Source organism: Lytechinus variegatus, chromosome 2, assembly GCF_018143015.1.
Source record: "Lytechinus variegatus isolate NC3 chromosome 2, Lvar_3.0, whole genome shotgun sequence".
Lineage (NCBI taxonomy): Eukaryota > Metazoa > Echinodermata > Echinoidea > Temnopleuroida > Toxopneustidae > Lytechinus > Lytechinus variegatus.
In genome coordinates, this window is record NC_054741.1 from 76891123 (window position 1) to 76910230 (window position 19108).

At 33.7% G+C, this 19108-nt stretch overlaps 2 protein-coding genes across 2 annotated transcripts in view; both read right to left on the reverse strand.

The window, feature by feature from the left end:
* Positions 1 to 305: 305 nt before the first annotated feature.
* LOC121409100 (guanine nucleotide-binding protein subunit beta-like protein 1) lies at positions 306 to 11847 on the reverse strand. The gene is made up of 9 exons (XM_041600917.1): positions 11751 to 11847; positions 8710 to 8834; positions 7718 to 7840; positions 6522 to 6640; positions 6064 to 6177; positions 5106 to 5234; positions 4476 to 4564; positions 3513 to 3619; positions 306 to 3191 (listed from the first exon to the last, which is right to left on the reverse strand). Exons 2-9 carry the CDS (start codon positions 8820 to 8822, stop codon positions 3014 to 3016), a joined length of 972 nt encoding a protein of 323 aa, XP_041456851.1. The 5' UTR covers positions 8823 to 8834; positions 11751 to 11847; the 3' UTR covers positions 306 to 3013.
* Positions 11848 to 15311: 3464 nt separating this feature from the next.
* Positions 15312 to 19108, reverse strand: part of LOC121409101 (centromere/kinetochore protein zw10 homolog) — a 33043-nt gene continuing 29246 nt past the window's right edge. The window contains exons 19-21 of the mRNA XM_041600919.1: positions 17501 to 17593; positions 16269 to 16379; positions 15312 to 15670 (exon numbers count right to left, since the gene is read on the reverse strand). Of these exons, the coding sequence (XP_041456853.1) occupies positions 15557 to 15670; positions 16269 to 16379; positions 17501 to 17593 (318 nt within the window). The 3' untranslated portion in view covers positions 15312 to 15556. The remainder of the gene's footprint in view (positions 15671 to 16268; positions 16380 to 17500; positions 17594 to 19108) is intronic.

The following is a 19108-nucleotide window of genomic DNA, read 5'->3' on the forward strand; positions in this document are numbered from 1 at the left end:
GTCATTATCATGTGAAATGAAGTTTCATTCCTTCCTGAACACGTGGAATTCCATTATTTTAACATTTTGTGCTTCAGGCAAGGAGGTCCGAATCGTCCAATTCGTAAAAATTGAAATATTGTATAATTCAAACAAAAAAAACAAAAGAAATAGTGAGTGACATCATCAACTCTCTCATTTGGATGTAACTGGCTCCTTCATATAACTATTTTCTTAAAAATAAGCGCAACTTTGAAATGTCATAACTTTCTTATTTTACATCTGATTTTGATGAAATCTTCAGCATTGTGCTTGTCTGATTTTCTCTATTGATTCAAATCAACATTTTTCTGAGATGGACTTGACCTTTAATTAGTTAACCATGAAATGAATTTGAAACATCGATTGATCTCAATTTTCTTGCAATACCTTCAGTGTGTTTGTCTTTGGCAACAAGATAAAATTGTGTTGTATTTATGTAGTTAAATCTACATGATGTACTATTTCTTTCACATACTAGTACACCAATAGGATATTGTTTCTTTTAAATGAACACTTGTGTCTGTATTCTTAAATCATTTTAATGGTAAAATTGATTAATTGCAATCTATTATTTCCTCTTTCATTTGATGTTAATATTTAGTTGTGGAGCAGCAACTCTGAGTCATGTGGTCACAATTATACTTACGCTCACATTGATTGTGAATATTCATAGAAGCTTACCTAAAAGTTTACTGTCTTACTCTGAATCTGGCGGGCGCCAGAGGGGCTTCGAACTCTTCACTTTATGCTTTTACGTATAGCTTGTGATGTATCATTATTCATTTCTTGCTGAAGTGCAATTTCAGATTGAGATCACCATTTTCACTCTTAAATGGGAATCCAACCCCTTCTTAGAAGTCAAATGTGAAAGCACAATAATAAGATGAACAGAATGGTGAAAAGTTAAATCAGACATGTGCCCAGTAACATAAAGTTATGCAATCATAATGTATCATCCATTGTATGATATAATGGTGTCAGCTTTCTTTGCACTTTAGACAATGATTGTTTGTGATGGTTAGTTACTAACAAATATTTTTGATGACTAGCATTTCATGTTAATTCCTAAGAGGCTCAAGCAGGTTTCTGTGAAAGAGAAGTGTTTGTTGAGTTGAACCATACAGAAATATTCTAGTCTACTACTTCATCAAAGTGATATTCATCATGGTTGATTTCATTAAAATGTTTGCCATTCTGTCTCTAGAATTGTGCTATCTAATTAGACTGGAATGGATTTCCCTTTAGAGCATTTCTTGTAAATCTAATCTATCTGGTGTGAGAATAAATGCACCTTTTGGAGATAACTTTTTTTCTTTTATATTTGTTTTTTGTTTTAGTGTACAATCTGTATGTATTGCATCCTATACCAAAACACGAAGATATATACTTGCAAGGTAATCTCAACTTGGGAAAATTGCAACCATATTTTCTTCATTACTCAATTCATACAACATCAGGGCCTCATCTTACTAAGAGTTATGATTGATCCAATTATTTCATTATTTAATAGAAAGAAATTGTCAGTAATTAGAATATCCTTTCAAAGTATCTAAATGTAACAACTTTGTGTACACATACATCATTATTCGGATAAGTATGCCTCTAACACAAAAATATTGCGTCAATAGCTTGCCATAATTGAAATGGATTGAATCAATCACAACTTATGTCCTAACGTTCAATCTTAATCCACCTTTCACACCAGTTTGTTGTATAACAAACTCCTACCATGATATATCTACATAATATATTCTCCAAAACTTGTGGAGTAACCTTTTGATTTTTCTTTTCAGAAGAGGATTTGCTTTCAAATGTTATTGAATCAATGATCTAGAAAATCAATAACAGGGTGTAAAAAAAAGCTCTTGTTGAACTATGAGCACTTTTAATAGTGGTTTTAGTGCTGTAACAATGGGTAGATTATTTTCTTGAATAGGTGATGATGGACTATCATTCTATTTTAATCCTTGATCTAAAAGGTTCTGCTCAGATTTAGTAGTAAACTGGACATCGAATATAATGGTGGCAACAAAAATCAAAATATTTCTCCAACTAATTCAAGCATCATTCATGACCATTATTCACGACAGATCACAGCAGGATGTGTGGTGAAAAAAAGTAGAGGACTAGTAACTTTTTTTTTTTTTTTACTTTTTTGTGTTTTTTTTACTAAATACATCTAAACACCTTCCTGAATATTGGTAAGTCAATCAATTCATAGATAAACACATCACATGACCAAAGACCTTGCTTTCAGACCCCTAGAATAGTTCATATCCCCATTCCTGGTACCAATAGGCCATTCCATCTTTGTATAACTTTTCATATTTCTTTCTAGTTGCATAATAGCAAATTCATGGACAGCAAAAACAGTTGCACTACTTTTTTTCTGTTCACATTTTCAATGGAGAGTTGCAAAAAGTAAATATCGCACATTCAGAGGCAATACACACACGAAAAGTGCATATTTTGGCATTAAATTTATTCTCTCAATGGATTATGGCCATCATATTACATTTCTTCAATCATATCTGTCCCATTATGCTTCAAAGGCCTGCTATATACTCCCATAAAACATCAATGTTTTAATCATAAATACAAGTTGCTTGAATTCTGCACTTTCTTCAAGACTAGAAAATATTAATGTAAACACATTTCTGGCTTTCACCCAGTGAAACAGATTGCATTTTTTTATTTAAAAATAATTCTAACATTTAAGAGAAAATATGGTATGAAGAAACATATTTTGGGGTTGTTATGCAGCACACACCACAGGCTCCATTGCATGACCACATTAGACATGCATTTTGAAGAAATTTCATACCACATAATCAGGTTACCGCTTTCCTCATCTGGTCCAGTTAAGTGCCACAATGCCTGACCAAGGGATATATATCAAAATAATACTATAAGAACTCTCCCACTGGGCCTGGTGCATCTATCCTCTCATGACTTTGTTGTATAGGCCTATGTATCCCTGGTACTAGTATTTTCAAGTCTTAGGGTCATTGTAAAGTGACCAAACACTGATATGAGTGTCTTTGCTTCCCGCAGCCATCAAGTAACCTTTACTATCTGTTCTTGAAGAGAAATCAAGAGAGTTGACTGTTTCAGAATGGTAGTTTAGAACAGCCAAAGGCTTTAGCTTCTTCCAAGTCCACACACGAATTCTAAAATAGAAATACAAATTAAAAAAAAACATGTCGGATGCATACCGGTATTAAAGAGTAAAGCACAAGTCTGCAAACTAATGGACAATTAAACTGCACAAAACAAATTATTAATAAACTTAACCTCTCATCTTCTAGTACCCAAAATCTTGTCAGCTCAATGGTATCAAAACTTTACAAACTGTATCTCTTTTCAGCTTTAAGTCAACCAATTGAGCAATGAAACTGAAAGTAAATTCTTACAAAATATCTTCACAATGCAATAGTTTGCTGTTTTGATCCATTTGTGATCAAGGAAAAATAGAAAAATGTAAATCTTACCTGGAATCCCATCCACCTGACACCAAGATCTTGTTGTCGTCTCGTAATGAGAGTGATGCTACTCCAGGATTTGTCAAGGTTATCTCTTTATCTAGAGTTATCTCACCCTAGATGTAAAAAAATTGAAGTAGATAATTAAAATTGGTTGTTAGTATAACTTTTCACTAATGTTAATAAAAGGCTGATTGATTGAAGATTAGTGTCATCACATTTGTTGCCATTCTTTGGAGAAATGTGTCATTAACTCTGACAGTGTCAATAGGTTTGTTAGCTGCAAGATTCTACGATAACAGTAACAATAGCACTTTTCTTGTGGCCACAAATCTACATATATATCTGTTCCAAAATATCTAGATAGGTTTTCATCTGAGTGCAGTCAAATCAATGCCTACACCAATGTCATCAAGACTTTTAAATTAAACACTATGACTTCTTAAATCTTTGACCTTCGTCAGAGAATCATCATTCACATGTCCATACAACAGCTAAGTACGAATTTGATCCCGAAATATGGCAAGAAAGAGATAATGAACATTGTGACCATTAAACTTTGACATCATGACCCCTAAATACAACATCACCATCATGTCAACATTTTGTGAACAGATGACATTTCAATGTAGATGAGGACCTATGTGGCCTTTGACTTCATAACCCCCAATTCTAATAAGATCATTCTCCCTCCAATATGCATACATGTACCAAGTTTGAAAAAAAAAATATTCAGTTATTGCAAGAAAGATATCTATATTTCAATATAAGACCTCCATGATCATTGACCTTTCTTTGACTTTGATGCTCCAAAAAAGTAGTAAAGACCATTATTACTTCATTTTAAAGATGCATGTTTGACGTTGATTGTCAAATGTCTCTAGTTATCGCAAGAACAAAAAAAAAATGAATAGACAGACTATTCTATTCCAAACATTATGAAACACACTGCAGTTTAACTTTTAAAATTACCTGGGATGTCATAGACCATGAAACTAGCTGATCAGTTGATGAGCCTGAGACACCTCTATTAGACTCTGAGCAATACTCCATACACATAACTGAACATAAAAGAATAATAAAATGAGTGGGAACCTAGTTGCAGATTGAAAACATACACAGAAAGCTCAATAATTTTACACCAAACCTACTTAAAAAAAGGTCGAGTCTTAGATATGTACGAGTACTTGAAATTTTGCAACCAAATCTTAAGGTCAATTTGGAAAATGAGTAAAATTTCAATGTTGATATTTAGAAATGTCCTTGATAAAAAAGTGTTTGCTTGTACTTCAAGCAATAGCTGCAAGTTACTATTTTTCAAGTATACTGTGATACATTCTTAACAAACTCTTTAAATAGTTTACACTTTATACACCACTTATTGATATCATAATAGCTGCTTTACAGGCAGGTTTAAGATACAACTTTTGTAACAAGCCAATATTGATAAACAGATCAATATAAAAAAGCTACTCTTTCTTGCACATGTCTCTTTATTTTCAAGTGTGTCTTGTGAACGAAAATTGCATTGCAAATCTAAAGGTGCCTTATTGCCACTAATTGCTATAAATAATTTTAATAAGAATTACAATCAATACAAACCTGGTTCTTGATGTAGTTTATTCTCACTCTCTATACAGCAAGATGATAGATTCCATGCAACTACACTGCCATTTTCGTAACCAATCAAGAGCCGCGTCTCATCTATGAACTTCATACACATCGGCATACCTGTGTGAATAATCATTTTAGTCTGCAACATCTAACAAGCATCCAATTCATGACAAATGCCCAGGCTGCAATAAATTCTGATTGTGATTTCTCAAAGACAGTGATAGAATAGGAGTTTGATAGAAATGTTGCTTTAGAATAATTGAGGATACAGATTTTTTTTAATTGCCTTTTTTTTAAGATTATAGATTTGACTTAAAGAATTTCACTCATGGGAAGTTGATGTTATTGTCGCAGAAGCCATCAACATTTAAAGGTTTTGTAGTGTTTGAACTGTAACATAAGGAGGGAGTGAGACAGAGATTAGTGAAAATTTCAAGAAATTTCAATACAGATTATCAAGATAATGATAACATGTGACAACAGTGACAAACTAGATTATCTCAGAAACAGCACATCAATTTACTTTTCCATGGCTAGTCTTTAAATATACCTATCGAGATAACTACCGGTATTAATAATACAAAGGATAAATTAGTCTATGATAAACAAATGTTTTTGAAAAAGGAATTGTTCCTATTTTGCTTATTGATAATATAATTATAGTGATATGAATGTATTGAGTAGTGAATTAATGTGTTATCACTTAAGTGGGCCTATATCACAAGACTACCCTGATCAGAATGTATTATGGGTGGTTAACCTGGCCAGGTATGACTAGTTGGGGGCTTGAAGTGGGGCTCGTTTGTTTGCCCTTTAATAGTCATGTAGACAGTAGACATTAAAACAAAATGACAAAATATAACACAGAAGAAAGTGGAGATAAGAAAGATAACTTTAGTAAACTCCAGATGATTATGAAAGGTTGTTAACTGATGATTTGACAAACCTAGAGGTTTATGTCCATGTGATGGTTGCAATTTGGCTTTCTCATGATGACCATCCAGAGAAATCACCCTGACCTCTGATATTTGACCTCCAGAAACTGCCAGGGAGCCATTACCTGAGTGTATACATATTTATAAATATGCTTGGGACATTGGTTTGCAATAAATGTCATGTCCATCAAGAAAGAAACTCTACGCACAGAAACAGATGTTTAAATCAAGGAAAATCTTACAAACACAATTTGATCAATACTGCACAAGAAGAAATAATGAACATGTATATCTAAACATATTGCTTTCAGGATTGAAGCAAGTTAAAACCAAGCTTCATGTAAGTTATGTAAATGTTTTCATTTTTTTAAATACCAATTAAGCAAAATTTATACCATTCGCTAAGGAATTGTAGCCTCATGTATAAGACTATGAAATTTACAGTAAGAATGAATTTGCATATTCCCACCGTGTTTCTGCCAGAGAGCAGTTTGGCAAAAGTTTGTTGTAGCTGATGTGATTGAGGTCTTGATGTCATATCTCCCTTCTGCTAGCTCCCATATATGAACATATCCATCACGTCCATGGCTACAGCAAGATGAAGGAAAAGACAACAAGCTCATGTTTTCACAGAATTCTTACATTATAGAAATATATTTTCTTACTTATTTTACATTTCAATTTAAGGACTGGGCATGTTTAGATACAGATACAAAGCTTAAAATGAAAGATTTTAACAAATTTTTTAACCAAATGTAAAAAAAAGCTGCAAATATTTCTTACATGAAGTTGTTTAAAATATGTTCACTTTTTCATTCTCCTTTGATTTGCCAATGTACAAAATAAATTGCCTATAAGGCATGTAGTATCAAATGTAGATACAGAACCTCACCCAAGTTTGCAACACATCTTGCACTATGAAGAAAGAGAGGACTCAGCATCAGTTGTCCTCCAGGTGATGATTGAATAATCCCACACTATTGCAACACAAGCACTCTCAGACTTAAAAACTGACATTAAAGAGAAATGCCAGTAGTTGCAGTAAACACTGATTTCATGAGAAAGTCTGTAAAACCAGGCTTAATTGTCAGAATATCATCGAGGATCTAGATCTGGTACAGTTACATAAGCTGAACTTTGTGAAATCTTGAAATCTACGCTGAAAAATGTTCACACTGGAGATCACCAACACAGATAGTCACACATGGGACAGTGTATTAATATTGCTGGAATAAAGACCCGACGGAAGTGACCGAATCCGCACTTATTTTGCTTATTTCTCAGCAATTACACAATTTATTCCATAATCCTTTGGCACATATTTTTATTCATACAAACAGGCACTTGGGTGGTCATTATATTAGATTCTGTAAGATCAGATTTTGAGATCGTTACCAAAACTGGAATTCATCTTTAAATAACTGAAATGACATATTCTGTCATATACTTAAATGAGATCCCATCAGAATACACACTTATATGTTGCACCAGAAATTCATGGGTCAAATTGTTTTTCTCCTTTTGTCAATCAAAAAGTTTACCTTCATATGGAAGATTTCAGCAAAGGCTGCATGCTTTTATTTTAGATAAGAGTGTTTATAGTTCAAGAGATGATGTTAAGAAATTAAGAACCTTGGCTGCATTGCATAGGCTACAATAACTGACCTGAGAATTTGGCCATTGTTCATTCCTTCAATGGTCAAGATACCTTGTCCACGATGACCATCTAGTGATGAAATACACCTCCTGGATGAAAGATCCCATATCTTCACATGACCACTAGTGCAACTGGATGATATGCACAGTTAAGGGGAGAAATGTGATCAGTATTAAATAGGACCTCTGTATGTTTCGATGACCAAATATTCAAGACATAGATATGTGCTTCTTAGTCCACAATAACTCATTTTCTACCCGTATTGTTTTATTGTAATCATAACAGCAAAATTCTAATAATGTCCATTGACCACTAATACACTGACTAGTCATTAAATTTTGGCACATCACAATCCAGTTTAAGTATTGTAAGTATCCATGTCATAATTACAAAATGTCCAAAAAAGCAATATCAATGACAAAAAAAACCCACAATGCTTAAATTAAAACTAGACTGTTTAAAGTTTATCTAACTTTCAGCTGACAATCACCTCACTTGATTCCTTAGATGTTTTTTACTGAAAAACTTCTGAACCACAAACCAAAGCTAAACTTTAACCTGTTTATCCAAACTTTATTTCAATCCACTTAAACCCTTTAGGGAAGTTTTTCTAATATTGTAATGCCCATTTGGTCAAATCCTACTTCTGCAACAGGTCTAAAACTAGTTTGATAATTACCAAGCCAATTGTCATTCCTGATATAAGTAGAGGCTATTAATATCTAAGGCCACCCTTCATCTGTGGATTATCATGTTTCATTTTCCTTACTCAATATTTATGACAAAATAAATGTGCCTGATTGAAAATTGTACTTGTTGAAGTCTAGAGCTGGCACTTCAAAAAAGTGTAGTCCATTAAAGTTACACTGCATAGCCAGGTCATCAATTGATCAATGATATGATACTGACTAACCAGTAGGGTGATTATGGGGATAAGCCATTGTGATGATAAAAATTGCCACCAACTAATATTTAACTGCATAACTCCATGTCTACCCACCCTGAAAGAATGTGTTCTCTGTATGAAGATGAATCCAGGGCAAATCTGACACAACTGACTGGAGCATTTGAACCTCTTAAAACAAAGATGGGGTCTGGTGATCTTCTGGCCATGACTCATCACACCTGAGGAAAAAAAGGCATAAATTGAATGATTAAGAGCAAGCAATATTTCTTAAGCTTACAGATCCGACAAAGAATTAGGCAGTCTTTGGTTATGCTTTAAATTTTGATTTTATAGCATTGCAACTTTGCAAGCAGCTTTCCCATACATTATAAAACATATATGCATGTAGTCAATATATCATTAGACACATTTATCTGTAGACTCTATTCTGAAGTCAGGTTTAACTTAAGCCTTGGTCTAGTGCTTGGGTTTATGGGGAAGCCGACAACGTAAAAAAAGTTTTCATAGACTTACATTTGTACTATTTTCTTACGTTGACTCATGACTGTGACCTTTAAATTGGATTAAAACAGAATATGGACAATTAAATTCAGCATCTAACATGTTGTATAAAAAAGGTATTGAATCATATCACTATTATCAGCCATTATAAAGATGACAATCATCATTATCATGACATTATTTTAACAAAAATTGTGATATGATATCGTCTATTGATAATTAAGAACTTTGAAAATTATTATCTGTCCTTCATTCTTTCCCATCAAGTCGCAACATGCAATACACAAAATTATAGCTTTTAATCTATTTTGGCTAATATCATATCTAATTAAGAAGACGCTGCGTGTGACACTGTCAAGATTATAATATAATTTATATCTCAGTGATTTATCTCAGCACAGAACTTCAAGTTGGTTACAAATATACAAGCAAAACTCTATCTTCTTTATCTAAAGTTTTGCATTAAATGTAGCTATATTACATGATTTTTCTTTTTTTTAAAATACAGACAAATTATACATCACTTGAAAGGTTTTTTCAAGACAAATTCAATGGTGAAGACCAAATTACAATTGGAGCACCATAACTGAAGATATGGCCTCTTAAAGGGACGCTATACGCGGAACTTTTCTGCCACCCAAGACAAGTACCCATTGGGTGGCAGATCTACAGGTACTTGTCGATCTAAGAAACTTCCATACTTTTTTTTCATGTAGGTTACTAAGTTAATTTGACTAAAATACAACACAAGAGGTGATCTTGTAGAGCATGGCTGTGTTACCTTCATATTTTTCTTATTCAAACAGCTTCTATTTGTGAAAATATAGTATACAAGAAGAAAGATAACAAATTAGAATAAGACAAGAGAAGTGCATGGGACGCTTTGCGTTGTTAAAAAAATTAATCAACTCTTGGGGGTCTCATTCCTCAACAGACTTTAATCAGAAAATAAAAATGAATGTCCCACTATACTTCCCGGTATCTGTAAGATTTATATCATTCAAAAGTAGAAAATTAAGTTTTGCAAGTAATTTTTTTTTTCTTTCTGTTTGTCCATGTTCACTCTGTATTCTGTATAATTACCATGATGTCTCAAACTTGTTTGCAGATCCGAGAATGCGAGATCAGACAGCTGGAGCTGCAACAGTAGCTAGAAATGTACTCCACTGCTTAGAATTATAGAATATATTAACATTAAATATATTGGAATATATAAAGTTAAAAAGCAAGTCTCTGACATTATCTGAATTTCTACTACATTTAAAATCACATTTACAAAATAATCTCCCTCCTAGTAAACATAATAAAACAGGGACCCATTATTGTGTACATCATGTGAATTGATGAGACAGCTTATTGATATGATATGACACAAAACAACAGAATATAGATATAGTCATGTATCTATTCATTTTAATACCAGTACCAGGCAGCAGTCAATGCATGGTCTGCGCCTGTACACCATGAAAAAAAAAATGAGACTGGAATTAAACATGCTTTAATTCCCACCTGTTTTTTTTTCTTGAAATATTAAGTTGAAATTATCATTAATTTATCATCAATACACATAATTCATGCAGAAATCAAATGCACAACTTATCACCTACAACTAATTTCAATGGGTTTAACAATAACATACATGCATCAAGTACCACACCCACGGCAACCACGCCCACTCACTCCTTTCGGTCAGCCATGGCACCAAAATCACACTCTAGGCGGCACAACATGGGCTTGCATTCGCCTCTTGCGCAGCTATGCGACACATTCTTATATATCAAAATTAGATTTTCTGATACAAATACACTTCAAAGAATTAATTTATATCTGATATTTGACTGTTCCCTGGGTAATTTTCTGTTTATACGGCTTTGAAGTAAGAAAATAGAAACATGATTTACCTTAAGTGTCAAAAAAACTCCTTTTTGTAACAAAAAACATTGCCGACATTGAACTGAAATCGTCACTAACTTGTAGAAGAAAGTCTGCCGATTTTAATGATACATAACACATGGTTATTTGATGCCCCTAGAGGGCATCAACAAGTAAAAGTAACTTGCAAGATTAACCCGGTTCTGGAGTCATATTTTCCAAAATGGCGACTTCCATCGTGTGACGACGGACAATTGGTGCTCTCGAAAACGGCCTTAAAAACAACATTTTGGCGATGCAAATGTGAGTAAATTGACTAGAAATAAAAAGTTTAGATATAATAGAAAAAGATCGTAACATTTTATGAAAAAAGGATTTGAAATGTTGATACACTGGCTCAATGAATTTTGCCCATTTTGTGTGTTGGCAGAATAGGAAATGTGTTAAACGCGAACCCGTTGCGATCGCTATCAAATGCCCAAGTGCTTACCTTAACTTAGGGTAAGATTTCAAAGTCCAATCTCTTTTCTTTATTTTGAATACGAAATCATGCGGACTCTTCCGACGAATGATTGCTGTGCAGACAAGTTGACAAAATTGTTCATTGATATTAAGAAATGATTAAGAACAATCACAAAACCAACACAAACACAGAACTCAGTATGTCGGACAGCATAAAAACATCATCGTTAGACAACACTCAAGTTCGATAAAAATAAACTGCTTAACCAAAACTCTGATTATTCAAGGTGCTAACTTACATTTGATTTCAGTTCTATGGACCTATTAATCTGATGTAAGTGAGAAATCTACCCTACGCGCTTTTCCAGCATTCCCAAAACAAATCATGTTAAGAGCAGACACCTCCGTCGATTGGTACCTGTTTAATTACAATGGAGATAACGCCATCTGTTGTTTGAAACATTAGAGTATTAGAATCTAATACTAGTAATCAGATATGGCTATGAAAACTAATAGTTTTTGTATAGTAATAATCATCGTGTCAGACTCTCACGTTAGACTCAGTTAAAATAAAAGTAAATGACGGGATCTTTCTTTTGTGATGTTAGGCAGATATGTCAACAGTATATATAAATAATTAAAAAAAAAAAAAAAAGCTTATTCCTCGCTGGTTTTCAAGATCAGAATCTACATCCTATCATTTATTTGCTTTTCTCCTCCCAAGTCATTTATCCCCCATCCTTCCTGTTTTTTCTATTACCATTCGAATTCTTGTTCTCATTTTCCATTCCCTGTTCCTGTAAACTGATCCTCATCCATCTCCTTTTCCCCACTTTCTCTCTCTTAATCAGTGGCGTAACGATCCAGAAATTTTGAAGGGATCAGATATGGTGTATCAAGCAAAATGTATAAAAAGTTGTGAGCAAGCGAGCGAACAAACATTGCAACATTTTTCTTTCAAAATCAAATCCAGGTTTGTGATAGAAAATATTTTAATTAACCATTATCTCTTGCATTTTCTCTTTTTTTTCTTGGTCATGATTTTCTTTCTTTTTTTGTGGGGGGGGGGCTGGGGGTCAAGCACCTCCCCCCCATCTGTACGCCATTGCTCCCCTCTCTCTCTCTCACTCACACACTCCCATTCTGTCTTGCAGCTTCATATTAAAAAACATTAAATAACATACACAAACAAGAAACATGCAATCATGATTTACAAAGCAGCATATTTATATTTCTATAATAAAAATCTGTACATAAAGAACAGCGAAGCAAAAATAAGATGAAAAAAAATCTGTCTGAAAATAAGGCTTTGAGATGATATACAAGCACTAACTTTGTTTAGGCATTAAACATGCTATGAACCAACAAGAAATGGAACACACACAAAAATTGCCCAATTAACCTGCCTCAGCTGAAACAGTAGTCTACAGGGGCCGTGGAACGGTTTTCAAAGTGGGGGGGGGCTGAACTTGCAAAAAATCACAATCATATGGTCATTTTTACGCTTTGGGAAAAAAGTAGGGGGCTGAAGCCCCCCCCCCCCCTTCCACAGCCCCTTCAAAATATGAAATACTTGGTAACATTGAGGCCCATCAGCAAATCCGAACTCCACTTTAAGAAAAAAATTAGCACATTATTATTTTCTTCTACTTAAAAAAAAACAAACTTGATGTTAGCTACTGTGTCATGAATTGTATTTTATTCACCATGATTATCAAAGTGATACCAACTTGTCATCATAAAGTATGGACTTTTATAAGTACATAGCAATCACAACAAAGATTTTCGATGATTTTCAAACAAGAGCTAACATGCAACAAAACCTGAGGATTGAACATAAATGGAAGACATCACGTAAATAATTATTTCAATGCTGTACAGCAACAGTGTGTGTTGCTTCGCAAAGGGGGGGGGGGGTCATCTGGTCATCAGCAAATTTGCCAATGGGCATTTCAATACCCTAATGCCAGCTCTCAAATCTTAGTCTTTTGGACTTGCATGAATTATACCAGAATTCTTTGGCCTTTCTAAAATATGATTTCCTTCAAAGTTTTTTTTCTGTGTCTCCTAAATAGTCTCTACCTGATAACATAATGATGATTAGTGGCATGAAAAAAGTGAATTAACCTGTCTCTACTATAATATGAAAATTTAGAAGTCAATGGATGAACCCTTTAAAGCTGGGCTATTACGAGATTGCATAGCCCAGGGGAAGGGCTGATTGCGCAAGAAAGAAAAAACTCCTGAAACTCCACGACGCAAACTTTTTTCGTTGAACAGCTCCAATTTATGATGAAGGGGGGGGGGGGGTCGAACAAGCCATCCCCACAGGTACTATTAAAGGGTGATAAGTTACAACAGTTAGATAACAAGAGGTGCAATATTAAGGCAAGGACTCTCTTAACCTTCTCATCTTATCAAGGTGTGAAATTGGTCTAGATCATTTCATCAAATTATAACATAGCTGCTTTTTTTTCTTAAAGGACAAGTCCACCCAAACAAAAACTTGATTTGAATAAAAAGAGAAAAATCAGACAAGCACAATATTGAAAATTTCATCAAAATCGGATGTAAAATAAGAAAATTATGACATTTCAAAGTTCCGTTTATTTTTAACAAAACAGTTATATACACATCTCGGTCAGTATGCAAATGAGGAACTGATGACATCAGTCACTCACTATTTCTTTTGTATTTTATTATATGAAATATGAAATATTATTATTTTCTCGTCATTATCATGTGAAATGAAGTTTCATTCCTCCCTGAACACTCTGAATTCCATTATTTTAATATTTTGTGCTTTAGGCAAGGAGGTCCTAATCGTCCAATTCGTAAAAATTGAAATATTGTATAATTCAAACAATGAAAAACAAAAGAAATAGTGAGTGAGTGACATCAGCGACTCTCTCTTTTGGATGTCATAACTTTCTTATTTTACATCCGATTTTGATGAAATTTTCAGCATTGTGCTTGTCTGATTTTTCTCTATTGATTAAAATCAGCATTTTTCTGAGGTGGACTTGACCTTTAAGAATTCAGCAAGACAGGAGCTCAAAATCTCTCCCTTGCACTTGCATGAACAGATAACCATAACTACATGCAGGACTCTCGAACAAAACCATTTGGTTATTTTTAACACATATATTTTTAAAATGTTACATATGATGGAAGACGGTAGCATTTCATAACTTTATTGTAGCAAAATCTAAACATCATATGAACAATGTTCAAGTATTTCATTTGAGAAAAGGTAAAGAGCTGATAAGGCCTAGTGCCAATTGATCTATTTGCAAATTTAGTATGCTCAATATGACTTCTAAACAAATGAAGATGCAAAGTTCATGCAGTACTTCTTGAAGAAAATAAAATAATACATGCAAATGCAAATAGTTGATTTTCTTTTAAAGAAATCAATATTATTTCACTTATAACTCGAATTCCATTGGATTAAAATGTTGATATCAAAACACTTGACCTAATCTCATATCATACATTTACTGTATGTTTATCCACTGGTTAAACTTCCATCACTGGATGCAAACATTGTGATTAAAAGCCCATATTTTGTAGAGTGCTATGTTTGTTTCAGTTTAAGCAATACAACATCTTTCTGGACCAAGTCTTTGACCTTTAACCTTGTTTGACTTCAAAGATTAAGATCAAAAGCCCATTTTCAAAATAGTTCTTGACCTTTCAGCATGAATTTATAAAATGCAGCAACCAACACTGATTCATCTTTGAGAAAATAAATCAAACATGGCTAGACATTTCTCTGCAATGACATGGCATTCTAATCACACAATGTCTGTTTCCTTGGTGCAACAATAACAATGACTTTCTCAATCATTTTTGCCATGGCAAGCTTCTGATTACATCCCAAATAATGGATCATCAGAATCAGCTCTCATGTCTTTTTTTTCTGAAGCCAAGGGTGTCACTTCATCTGCTTCAAATCTTTCATGAATCATAGTCCATGTCATTAGTAGATCTCATGATTGCTTGATTTATCTTGCATTGCCAGCCCAGCATTTTGAAAGGATGTTCATATCAAGAGCCTGGCTTAAAATTCCTTCATACTAATAGTCTATATTGTGAGTAAATCTCACGATGTTTGCTTGATTTTGCTAAGGGCATTGGCTCTTCTGTCTGTATTCTGGAAAAGAGCTCGGATCAATCCCTTCACTGTAGAAGCAGAGAATGCCAGAGCTAGAGGACCCTGAATGAGATAAAAACAAGGACACAATTTAACTATTAGCAGAAATAGTAGGAGTAACAAAACTGACTGTGTACAGTCATCATGATTTCCCATTGAGTGCTGAATGATTTAATTCCCACATGCTTTGTGCATTGATTAACTAGCTCAAGAAGGCAACAGCTCATTAACACATAATAATAATAATACTAAAAACCATAAGAACACTATATACTAGGTAAAGGCCATTTGTAGAGTGGACTTTACCAATTTGAAATATGAGTGGACTTTACCCATCTAAATATAAGTATAAAGGTCTTTTAAGCAATGATTAACAGCACTGATTAATCTTTTAAACACAATTAGCATGTTTGACGTGGCTACTTCAGATACCATCACTATTTAAAACATAATGGTTGTTTTTCACATAATTTGTTACATATTTTATCAAACTGGAATAACACTTACACCTTTTGATTTACAAAGCAAAAACCACATAAAAAAATGTTTTAAAAAGTTAGAATTATATCAACACCTTATTCAGATCTTCTTGGATAATTATATTAAGTAGGAGGTGAAACGATTAATACATGAGAGAAAATTATAATAACATATAAAATACCTTTCCGTCTGCCCATCTATCCACTATGGCTTGCATGGAAGCCTCAAGGATGAAACCAAGCTCTAGAAATTGCCTCCATTCTTTTACCATCACCTCCATTATCACTGGTTCCTAGAATTAAAGAAATTAAAGAATTAGAAGAGTGAACTCAGGAGCTTTTCATGTCATGCTAGTTGTAACATCTGAAATCACCTAGAAAGGAAAAGGATAAAATTTTCATGAAATACATACTCGAAAATGATAATTGGTATAAGTGTCAGGAATGGCAACACACTGGGTTGGTTTCAAGACCTCATATCTTAACTTTTAATTAAATTTCTATTTTGTTGTTGTTTTAATGACAAGATAGTATATCACAACTCTCCTCTTCATGACATGAAGTTACCACACCATGTCAGATAGCAGATTATCTTGTTGGATGAGATATGACTGCCATGATGTTTGTACACCTGATGATTGTACTTATTTAAAAGTATATAGCTTTGTTGTCCCAATGGGGAACTGACAAGAAAAACAAGTGGAATGCCTCTGACAGTCTTGCCTGCATTGTGTGATTCAATATAGCAGCAGTGCTGACTTTTAAAAAAAAACTATTAAAAAATTACTCAATAAAAACATCATTCATATGATAATACTTTGTTAATTGGCAATGACGTTGGTCCTGTGACCTGAAACTCAGACAGGATGTTCAGTAATACTTAATTAACCTTTTGTCCAAGTTTTTTTATGACTTAGGTCCATATACTTATATTTCAAATATTTAATCTCGGTTAAGATTTTAACACTGACGACACAGCCGTCGCCGTCAGAAAAGCGGCTCCTATAGTCTCACTCTGCTATTAGGCGAGACAAAATTTAATGTTACATTGTACAAAGAACTAGTGTATTTTAGGATAAGAAGGGGGCAAACCGAGTAAAGGTAGAAATATCTCTATTTTTTCAGCAATAGACAAATATGAGGAAGGGTGGGACACTATCTTTCATATTTTCAGAAAAAAATATATCAAATATCAATAAAAAAAACTCCATTCCTTGAAACTCTTTATACCATAAACAATACAAAGAATTTCAAAACTTCAGTCAAGACAAAAAATTGTTCTGCCACATTTCAGAATGCTCCCTTTTTAGGAATTTGTTTTCATCTGCTTTAAACAGATACATGGTGAAAGTGCATTCTATGAATCGTCAATAATGCTATATTTTTACCAGGTACATACTTTCAACCATCTTACCTCAGTGTTTGGTGGTTGAAGAATATCTGGAGTCTCCTCCTTGATCTTAGTGAAAATGAGATGGAGCTGAGAAGCATCATCAGCTGAGATGTCCTGATAAGAAAACAGAAGAAGGAGAATAATTGAGTAGGTGAACAAGATGACATAGTACTTAAGATATGTCTTCATCGGTCCAAAACCTTCAAAAGTGATTAGGCTATGAAAAAAATGCATAGCAAAATGTCACTTTATGTAAGCGACTACAGTGTGACATATGACTCCTATTTAGGATTTAAAAAGCAACTAAAAATTGTAATATACAGGAAAAACATAGATTTGTGAAGTTTTTAACTTTTATTATTATGGGTTTCTATCTATCTGCAATTCAAATTTTGATGGATCTTTGACAATGTGATACAGATGTTATGTCTTTGCTTGAGAAATCAAACTATGTAGTTTAGGGATACCTTCCAAAAACAAGTGTATGGGAAGACAGTTGAAACGTCTTCAGTGAGTTTATGCTAATTCATAATTGCTTAATGGTCTTTATCAACTTTTAAACAATATTTATCACAAATTAAATTTAGACAAAAAAGCAAAATTGTCAAAGCTCTGATGTTATCAATATAAAGTGGGTCAATTTTGTAACCCCCATCATACAAACTTACATTTTTTCTCTTCCACATTTCTGTATCATAAAATGAGGGCAACTACTGAAGTTAAGTTTGACTGGAATTACATTTGACAGTCTATTTCCTCAGTAATCAGCTGAGAATATCTACAATCTTTAATTGACCTGAATCAAACCATGTGTCCAACAAAGCATAGTAATTTATTTGTAGGGCTGATTATCATGACTGATTATACTGATCATCACACACATCTTGTCATACAAATCACCTATTAAATTAATAGCTAGACTTGCTTTACAGGGCCTTGAACACTGATCGCAAAAATCGTCAAACGTTCTTCCTTTTCTACACAATCTCCTAGTTTTGAGGTGTAAACAAATAACCTCATGAACCTTTGAAATTAGCACTCAAAGAAGATAAAAGAATGAACAAGATGTTTGAAGCCTACATTTGAATTTTTATAACTATTTCATCTTATATGAATATAGCATCACCTGGAAATCCTACAACATTAAAAAATATACAGTCCGACCTCTCTTATCCGGCCTCCCCTTATCCGGATCTGTCTATTATCCGGACGCACACTTGCCAAGATTTTTTTTAATGTTTTATTTAATCTACTACCGGTACGTGAGGAAATGAGATTTCAATCTAAACTCAATCCTATACGTAAACTCACTTTGATTACATATATGTCCCAACATAGTCACCCTACACCAAACATATTTTTCATGAAAATATCTCACCCAAATCACCAAAAGAACTTTAGGAATAATAATTTCCAGTAAATCAGGGTGCAGTGCAAACATTACATCACGTTTCTCTTTTTGCTTCACGGGAAAAACAACACATGTCTTGCTAGCTAACTTTAGGCCTCAATACGGACAGCGCCATCTATCATGTTTGAGCCTACAGTCAGTGTAACAATGGCTGACATTGCGAAGCTGCGATACCCGCTGCGATGATCTAATTTTAAAACTTGGTTTCATCAAGACAT